The 9511-nt window shown below is 52.0% G+C and overlaps 2 protein-coding genes across 3 annotated transcripts in view; both read left to right on the forward strand.

Moving 5' to 3' along the window:
* lrch3 (leucine-rich repeats and calponin homology (CH) domain containing 3) overlaps positions 1-6030 on the forward strand; it is a 15335-nt gene extending 9305 nt beyond the window's left edge. The window contains exons 13-19 of one of the 2 annotated variants that reach the window (XM_019867864.1): positions 528-581; positions 1395-1425; positions 1504-1611; positions 1689-1777; positions 2504-2641; positions 2723-2800; positions 4418-6030. In XM_019867864.1, coding sequence (XP_019723423.1) covers positions 528-581; positions 1395-1425; positions 1504-1611; positions 1689-1777; positions 2504-2641; positions 2723-2800; positions 4418-4561 — 642 coding nt within the window. In that variant the 3' untranslated portion in view covers positions 4562-6030. The remainder of the gene's footprint in view (positions 1-527; positions 582-1394; positions 1426-1503; positions 1612-1688; positions 1778-2503; positions 2642-2722; positions 2801-4417) is intronic. The other variant, XM_019867855.1, reaches the window with a different exon arrangement.
* Positions 6031-6476: 446 nt separating this feature from the next.
* On the forward strand, positions 6477-9221 carry rpl35a (ribosomal protein L35a). The gene is made up of 5 exons (XM_019867907.1): positions 6477-6559; positions 7236-7274; positions 7927-8079; positions 8529-8673; positions 9118-9221. Exons 2-5 carry the CDS (start codon positions 7264-7266, stop codon positions 9139-9141), a joined length of 333 nt encoding a protein of 110 aa, XP_019723466.1. The 5' UTR covers positions 6477-6559; positions 7236-7263; the 3' UTR covers positions 9142-9221.
* The last annotated feature ends 290 nt before the right edge of the window (positions 9222-9511 follow it).

Consider the following 9511-nt stretch of genomic DNA (forward strand, 5'->3'; position numbering starts at 1 on the left):
CCATCGCGCGCATCCCCTCCCCCTCAGCAAACAAACGCTTCCACTCGTACGGCGGCGCGGCGCGGCGCGGCGCGGCGCGGGGGCTGGGACGTTCCGGGAGATTTTTCAAACGGAACATTCATCGTTCGCCTTAGTTTTTTTTCTCCCCCGGTGATGAGTCTGGACACGGAACAAACTGTTTGTTGTGGGGAGCGGTGGGGGACGACTTTGAAAGTTGCCCTTTGCAAGCTTGTAAGAGGAAAAAATGGGTTGCTCCTTCTAGGAGTGAACAGGCGAAGAAACCGAGCTTGAAGAGGAATTTTGCAGCGGCCTTTTGTTTGGTGTGACGGGGGCTTCCAAGCTGTGAAACTTGACCAGTTTTCCCGCGTGTGTTTTGTCCGCAGAGTCCAAACAAGCCCGGTCAGGAAGCCAAGGTAGCCCCGCCCACACCCTCCTCACGTCCCGCCCCCTTATCATCCATCACTCACATTGTGGGGGGGTGTGGCTGCGTGGATCTGTCAATTGTGTGTGTGCGCGTGTGTACGTAGAACATCTACCCCTGTCGACGCTCCACCCACACGGATGACTCCGCCCTCTTCATGGTAAGAATTCGGTGAATTTGCAAGGTGACAAGTGCTTGCCGTCTTTGTGAAATGATCCCCCCCAAAGTGCAGTGAGCCCTTTGACTGCTTTGTGCTCTCACGCGCCACGTTCCATTTGCGCAATTTCCGTCTGAATTATTTTCGGGCCGAGCCCCGAGGCGGGGAGGGCTTCGCTCGGGTTCCCTTTTCCAGCCGGCGCATAGACGTTATTTTTGCCTGAGGAGAAAGGCAAATCGAAAACTTTGGATCAGCTGTCCCCCTCGGAGCAGCTGAGGGAGAAGGTGCTCATCTCCCGAGCGGTTGTGTGCTGCCTTTTCGTGCACAAACAAATGATTTTCCAAATCAAATTCAGAACAGCGATCCGCTTGAATAGTCGGCAACCGACGGCCTGCCCGACAACGCGTCAAGCCAATCTCGGCTCGGCTGAAAATGGACATATCTGAGCGTTTCCGACCCACAATGGCCTCGCGAAGCCCATAAAAGGGAGAGCACCGATGCGGCAAACGGTCACTTTGCAGATGCCGCCTCGGCATCTGGAACGTAAGCCCGCCCGCCCGCCAGTGACCACGGGACAAGTGCGGCAGCCAGAGGTGATGATGAGCTTTCCGAACTCGCTGCCTTCAACCGCGACGTTCTTTGTCGAGTAGTTGCAAAGACCGAAGATTGCTCCTTGGTGTTTTCTTCGCTGAAGTGCGGCCACCCGGTGTGTGTGTGTGTGTGTGTGAGAAAAGTGCACAAACGGCAGCGCTTGTCTGATGCAAAACTTGTTCCGTTTCCTGCCGCCGACGCTAACGTGCGCGCTTGTGACGACAGGGCGAAGAGCGAGGCGGCCTTTCGCCAAGCGGTAAGATGGGACCGCCCGCGGGAAGCCTTTGTCGGCCCTTCTCCGCTGGCGTTGACCGCGCCTGCTTTGTATCTCCAGCCGGTCCCGCTCACCCCGGCTCGGGGGACGCCGCTGCCTGTCGCGGCGCCGGCTTGCGCCCGGAGAGCTTCCTGTATCGCCTCAGCCAGCGCGAAGAAAAGAGGAGGGGTGAGCGGGCGCCGCCTCGGGGTTGGGGCAAGTGGCGAGCCGGTGACGGGAAGGTGACTTGCGCGCTTGTCCTCTAGGCGACGCCCCCGCCTCCACTCAGCACCCGCAGGAAGCCACGTCCGCCGCGCTCGGACACGACGCCCAACTGGTGGAGCAGCTCAGGAAGGTCGCCTAATTGTTTGTTTAGACACGTCGCGCAGACGGTGGATCGGGCGCTCGCGTACGTCGGTCCGGGGCGGACGCGTCGGGCTCCGTTATCTTAGACCGCCGGTGTCAAAGTCAAGGCCCGGGGGTCCAAAGCGGCCCGTGAGGAAAACGAGCCCGAGAGAGTTTGGTGGCGGGGCGAGACTCGACTACCGCATTCGGGACCTCGGTGCACCTCGCTGGGCGCTGCGGCCCTTCGGCGTCTGGCTATCGGGGAACAAAAAGTCGACCGGGTTTTAGACTCGGTAACACCGGCTCGAGCTCGTGGCGCAACACGATTGAAGTGGATTTGATGGAGCCGCAGGCGGACAGACGGAGTTGGCGCTCGCTGCGCGCAGCGCGCCTCGGGGGTGGCACGCCCGTATATGCGCCATCGGGGTCGCAAAGGGGTCGGTCGTCGCGTGCGCGGCCGCCGACGCCATCTGCAAGTGGAGATCTTGCGGCTGCTTTAACCGTAAATGTGTCGATCTCCTTCCTGCCTGGCACCCGGCGCGTCGCGGAGATGGGTCTCCGCGACGCTGAATTTAAATGCATTGAAGAGGGGAGCCGCAAAACGCCCGATTCTACCCGCGCCGGTCACGCAAAGCGCCAAAAGAAAGAAAGCGACGGGACGTGGCTTTGCCCCGGCGGACCGACGCGGGACCGGTCGCCGGTCACTGATCACATGCGCGTGGTTTGCGTTTGTCAGAATATCGAGGGCCGGCTGAAGGTGTCGTTGCCGAGCGACCTGGGGGCGGCGCTGACGGACGGCGTGGTCTTGTGTCACCTGGCCAACCACGTGCGGCCGCGATCGGTCCCCAGCATACACGTGCCCTCCCCCGCTGTGGTGAGTGCGCCGCTCTCTTACGTCCGGCGTCCCGCCGCTCGCTCTGCCAACCGCCCCGCGTGTGGCTGCGTGTCCCCTCAGCCCAAACTGACCATGGCCAAATGTCGGCGGAACGTGGAGAACTTCCTGGAGGCGTGTCGTAGGATGGGCGTCGCTCAGGTAACAAAACTCGCTGCGCCTGTCGCCAAATGCTGCCCTCTGAATGAGGATGAGGATGAGGGTGATGGCGCTCCACAGCTGCATGGAGGGCCAAGGGTGCCCAAGGGATAGCAGGGAATGCACAATTCGTTAAGAGAGCATTTCCTCATTTCAGTCTTGAAATATACCAAATATTTCAATCGTTGGAATTTTGGAAAGTGCTCCGCTCGGTTGACATATCACGTACTTGTCCGATTCGATACATCTTTGTTGGTCGAGCGCTTTCGCAACGGCTGCTGCTGAAACAGAACGGTCAACATAAAAGAACAAGATAATCGAACACAATAAAACGCGGGCAGTCGTGCAAGCTGAGCCACTCGTCCTTTCGGCAGTGGATCAGAGACGTCATGCTCAAAATGCGCACGCGTCGGCGACGTGCTAAGTTTGGATGTCAACGAGAGGCTCAAAAGAGATCGGCTCACTCCTCCCGTCCCGCATCAATCCACTGCGAGGTCAACGCTTGACTCGGATTGCGCCGTTCGTATGCGTTTGTGCAATTGCGGTGCCCTGGCCGTGGGCCGCGGAGATAGAAAGCGCCAGGAATCGGTCCCGACCTTTGGCGCTTTTCCTTTTGCGACTTGGGCCACGAAGGTTTGCATCGCTGAAATGTCGGCACTCCATCCAGGAGGATATTGCTCAGCAGGCCAGTCGAGGACGCGGCGCGATCCCTCGGGGGGGGAGAAGCGAGAGCGGGAGGACGGCGGCTTATTGATGATGATGATGTGACCGTCCGTCTTCACTTGCATCTTTTCTGCTCACAAGCTGTTTTTGTCTCGTCCTCCCATCTCCCTCCTTCCTTTTCCTCGGCACTCAGAAGCGCCTCTGCGCTCCGCTGTTTTCAAAGCGTTGCCGCAGGAAAGCCCCGATGGGACCGGCCGCCACGGTCGGCCGCATTTCCGAAAGGAGGCTTTGGCGTCACCGCCGCCGTCATTCTTAGGAGTACGGAGGTCCGTACCTTTGAGCCGCGTGTCGAGCGCGCGATTGGGACGAACCGGCGCCTGTTGATGTCAAGTTGCGCCAAGTCCCGGCCACTTTGAGCTCACGGAGGTGTGGAATAAGTGCTCGGCCCTCGACCGCTCGCCGCGCGTTGGGGATTTCCCGCGTGGACGTCCCGAGCCGCTCTTTTTACAACATGTCATTTTTCAACACTTGACGATGTTGATTTGATGAGACTGAAATTTGGAACGAACGAAAGAAAGAGGTCCAAGTTCCGCCTGCTGAGACACGGTCGCCTCGGTCTCAGACTCACGTGGCCGTGCCGCATCACAATTGCGCTCTTGCTTCCTTTCGTCAACGCCTTGGCGAATGACCGACAACGTCGGGCAGGGGTACGAGCGGGCGCTCGTCCCGAGCATCTTTCGGCCAGGCTGTGCGAAACGCCTCATTAGCGGCACCGGTGACCAGCGCGTCCGTCCGGTTGAGCCCATCGTCCCGTCCATCCTTGGTTGTCTTTTTTGTTTGCGTTTGCCTCATTTCACTTGTGTTGATCCATCTTTTTGCCATCTTTTCTTTTTGGCCTCCCCTCCTGTTGTGTGCGCGCTCGCGCGCGCGTGTGTGTGCATGCACGCGCCTGTGCAGAGTGACTTGTGTCTTCCCCTTCACATCCTGGAGGAAGAGGGGCTCCCCCAGGTGGCCGCCACCGTCAGCGCGCTTCTCCACTTGGCCCCTCCGAGACACGGCGTCGCCACCGCCGCGATGACGACCCCCTCCCCTGGCATGTAGTCCGCATGTGAAGATCCGCCATCTCGATGCCCTCATTGGCGTTAGCGTACCACAACCGCAGCCCAGCGGCAAGTCGCACAATTTCGTGTCTACCTTTTCTTTTCTTTTGTTTTGACTTGACACGCTTGTGTGCGTGACGTCAAACGATCGACATAACATGACCCCGCGCTACAATCGCTGACCTCATTCAGTGCTAACACTAGTGACAAAACAAATGTTTCATGTTTGCTTTTTAGTACCGAAGCGTATTGCTGCCACGTTTTAAGTTTGACTTGACCTTCGCCCGCCAAAAAGCAGTTTCTTTCAGTCCAAGTCACTGGTGGAGCCCTCAGATGTCTTTTTTTTTTAAACACTTACTCTTATTTATTTTGTTTTATTTTATATGCGGTATTTTACAAGAGCAGCATAGTTACTTAGCTGGTAACTATTTTTAAGACCAAAAAAAGCCGACTCGGCCTGCCAGTAGCCTGGCCGTCAAAACATGATCGGTTTCGCATTATAACCTGACAAGGGATAACTTATCATGGGAAAAATGTGGTAGGGTGTTTTCGTGTGAAACTTAAGGCGTGAAAAAAAATATCTTCACTTGAAACATGACATTTTGCCATGAAATTAGTCACATTCAAACGTGAAATTTACCATGTTATAAATTGATCGTGAATGTTTTTCTTTTTGTTTGCCAGCAATACGTTTCTGTATGTTAGCAACTAGCGTGGGGAAAACAGTTAGCCAAGGAACTGACATTTTGGTGTTACATATGTCTTCTTGATTGGCACGTAGTCATCTGTGCGATGAACGTAGCTATTTTGTTCGTAGTAAATTGTTAGTCTCAGCGAGTGCAATTTATTGCGAAAACGTGGACTGAATCGGACTAAAACAATAACATTGAAATGTATCTGAATTTGTGCGATTGGCTGGCGAAGTGAGATCGCGCTAGCTCAACACGTGCAATGCTAACTTATGCTATTGTAAAGATGCGGATGTGTCGGATTTTTTTGTTTCGTTTTTTTGTCCCTGTCACATTTTTTTGTGTCTCATTTTGCACCTTGTTTGTTTCTCATCTTCTTCGCTTGTACCAACGCCCGGGGGCGCAGATCACAGCCTCGCTTGTCGGTCGCGTGATCGCGTCGGGCCCCTTGTTGCGTTGCGGGACATTTGATGGATGAGGCTGCGCCGTCTGCCTTTTTGTGTACAAATGTATTGTGTAAATACAAAGCGTGTGTAGATGTGTATATAAAGATGACGCGGCCTTTCTGCCTACACCTCCCCTGGTGACGTTTTACGTGTTGCAAACTAGGTATGTAATTCTCGCAGGCTCCATACGAAGTGTGTAAGAGAAGAGTTGGTTACCGCGGCAACGGTCGAACTTCCAGGAAAATTCCACTTTTTTTTTTTTTTTTGAATGCGAAAGTGTTGGACACCTTTTCACTTATTTGTCTCTTGCTGTTAAAAATAAATATTGGAATATCCTTGTATATGATTATTTACAACCTACACCAAACTCTTTAAAGCCACGAGCCATCCAAATAATTTACACCATCACAAAGAAATGTCATGAAAATGAGAAGACAGACTTAGGTAGTTCACACGGTGGGTGTCAATTAAGGATGCGGCTAACGATTATTTTACTCATTCCTTTATTTTGAGTCGTTTTTTCGATGACTTGGACCAAAAATATATGTTTAAAATGCATTCATACATGTTTTATTTACTCCCAATTGTAATTGAGGTGATAGAACGATGCGGGTAATAAAGACAACGGGTGTAAATCTTTGTATCAAAGTCACAGTGGTGGTGGGGCGCTTGCTTCCGAGTGTAATAGTAAAAATAAACATTAAAACCAACAAAAGCTGACTGTTGAGATAAAGTTTCGCATGTATTTGAAACATATGTTTGGTTTTTTTGTGAGCAGGCGCTCCGCGGCCACCTATGTTGGCAATAGTTTCCCAGCATTCTTTTCGCGCAGTCTTTTTCGCCATATTTCCGCTAGCGGAGCAGGTAAGAAGCCGTAGTCGCTTGGGAAAATGTCGAAAAGTCTTGGGCAAACGTGACTAATTTGTGCTCCCGACTCGTCGTCGTCGCAACTTTGCCTCGTGTGCGGATTTAGCTTTTTGGGGGCTTTATGATGGCCTAGATTGAGCATGGATTCTGCTGGCAAATGCTAGCTGGGGCTACCTTCGACCGGCTGCTCTCGTGAGCTTTTGACCGATCTCGGAGGCTCAAAGTGGCTTTTGGCCTGACGACCGCCCGCTTGTCATGTGGAACGTTAGCTTGTTAGCTTTGCAGCTTTCGTGTGTTCCGCTCCACAAGTCTGATTTCACATGGTTCAGCGGTTCGGGACAGCGTAGAGCCTTCTACTGGGGTTCAAAGCGACACAGATAAGTGTTCCCACATCGATACAGTCAGTACTACTAAACGGAAGAAACGCAGGGCTATTGCCGGCAGCTTGATCACATGCTGACGCCGGTAAACGGTAACCTTTGCCGAAATAAGATTTACACTCGACCAAAGTTAAAAGTTGACAACTCATGGAACGTGTACATGGAGGGGATTTTTAGAGGCAGTTTTGTTTGTTTACATCATCATAGTTACATCGTGCAGTGGAAATATGTCTTAAAAATGGTGCTACATATCTTTTGTGTGTGTGTGTGTGTGTGCGCGCGTGCATGCGCAGGTGAACTCTCCTGTCAAGAAAAGCGAAGATGCCAGGAAGGTAAAGTTGATTCTTGTCTTTTTTTTTTCATTTAATTGTTGAATGAGATTAAACCAAAGAACATTTGTTAAATTTCTGTCACTTTACTATTCAAAAAGAGGACATTGTTTCAAATAGACTTTGCGGAAAATGCACCCAAAAAATGAGGATTCGGTTACCGCATTGGTCCATAACATGTCAGGAACTCGCGGCAAATGCTATTTTGCCCAAGTCAAAGCATCTGTTTGCAAAGGCCAATATGGATTAAGCACAAAGGTAATCGCGACTCGCCTTGTGGTCCAATTACGATGAAACCAAATGGAATGAAATGTCATTTGGGTTTCAAGGGGTTGCCAATCCTGATGGAGAATGAGCATGCCATTATTCATTTCGTCATTAATTTCCGTAACAAAATGTCAAAGGAAAATAACGGTGTTTCAAGTAACGTTTGGGTTTCAACTATAGTTACTCTATCTGAACACTAGGTGGCAACCGCGTAACCTTGAAGAAATCCGACGTGACGTCCTATCATGCCCCTCTGCTCTGCCTTAAATGCGTGAAGAAAGAACGAAACATAAGGCCGACTAGTCAGATTACTTCAGCGATCCAACTTGACTATCGACAGGACCGAGCTAGCCTTTTGATGGCGTGTGCCTGCGTGTGGCGTTTGCAGGCTGTGGAGCAAGGCCATCTTTACGGGCTACAAGCGCGGCCTGCGCAACCAGCGCGAGCACACGGCGCTGCTCAAGCTGGAAGGCTGCTACAGCCGCAACGAGGTTGACTTCTACCTGGGCAAACGATGCGCTTATGTCTACAAGGCCAAGAAGTAAGACTCCTTCCTTCCTTGCTGCATGTAACACTGCCCAAAAGTTGCCCACAGCAGGCGGTGCCTCTCTGTGTTACTCTTCCAGTCTCTTTCTTGTGACACCTGTAGCAAAATATCTCCTTTTGTTATTTTTTTGCTGCCTTCATTCCAAAAACAGCCAAGCAGTCATTTAACCCAAGAACAGTGCTCTCCAGTCCCAAGACATTTTTCCATTTTCAAGTACACAAACGCATCGCAAAAGGAAAATTATCTGACGAACTTGGCGCTCGGTTGAGGTCATAAGCATCACCGTCGTCGTGAGTGACAGTATGGCCATTTCAGAGCAGGCGCGGCCTCGTTAGCTGCTTGCACGGAGGGACTGGGAGAGTCACAGAAAGGCATTCACATTCCTTTGTATTCTTTTGTGCTTGGCATGCACTAACGTGTGTGTGTGTGTGTGTGTGTGTCAGGAACACGGTGACGCCTGGCGGCAAGCCCAACAAGACGCGTGTGATTTGGGGCAAGGTGATGCGTGCCCACGGCAACAGTGGGATGGTGAGGGCAAAGTTCACCAGCAACCTCCCTGCCAAAGCCATCGGACATCGCATACGAGTGGTACGACCACATCGCCACACTCGGGTGAATCGCTGTCAACTTGGGGTGGGGGTGGGTGAGAGTGTGACTTGTGGGGATGGCAACTCATGTGGCCATTTGCTCACTGGGTGAGAGAAAGCACGGCCTCGTAAAATTGCACTGGCCCGCTTTGCCCACTAAATCACTTCAGATTTTCGTCTCTCACACACACGCGCACGTTAGAAGTCAGCCACGTTCACGTGCGTCCGTGTCCATTCATATCTGAGTGAGGCTCGAATGAGCATGAGGTTGCAAAGTTAGATTTTTTTTTTCTTCCACTCGCTGTGATCCAGATTGGTGGAAGTAAAAAGAAAATGTTTTGTCAGACGGCTACTTCCTCTCTCCTTCTGTCTTATTCACGTGTGTATTTTCATCCAAGCTTGGTGACATCTGATGTCTTTTTTTTTTTTTTTTTTTTTTCCTCAGATGTTGTACCCGTCCCGAGTGTGAGCAACACCGCAGCAGCCGCCCCCCCCCCCAAGCAGCTTGTTGTTGTTTGTAAATAAACAATAAAAAGATCCAACGCTGGACATCCTTCTGTGTGGGTTGTTTGCGCAGTCTGCACCCATTCACCATCGGCACTGGCGGCCATTTTGAAACGACCCGCATGCTCAATTGGTTGCTAACCTTCACTAGCTGCCAGTCGGGGGTTTGATCGTCTGAACATCCAAATCGTTCTCATGCCAATTTCACGTTAGCCTTTTTTGAGACTAAAGTTTCATTTTGAGCTGAATGGCTGTGTGCTTTTGTGACACGGAAACTCTTGAATGTGTGTGAAAGAGAGAGAGATTGTGCGGGTCTTTTGCAGGGCTGCCTGAGG

Source organism: Hippocampus comes, unplaced genomic scaffold, assembly GCF_001891065.2.
Source record: "Hippocampus comes isolate QL1 unplaced genomic scaffold, H_comes_QL1_v1.1 scaffold49, whole genome shotgun sequence".
Lineage (NCBI taxonomy): Eukaryota > Metazoa > Chordata > Actinopteri > Syngnathiformes > Syngnathidae > Hippocampus > Hippocampus comes.

Bases quoted from the DNA above. Each gene is read 5' to 3' on its own strand.
- rpl35a (XM_019867907.1), top strand. The intron at 8,080-8,528 runs GTAAGACTCCTT...TGTGTGTGTCAG, and splicing joins TATGTCTACAAGGCCAAGAA to GAACACGGTGACGCCTGGCG. The intron at 8,674-9,117 runs GTACGACCACAT...TTTTTTCCTCAG, and splicing joins TCGGACATCGCATACGAGTG to ATGTTGTACCCGTCCCGAGT.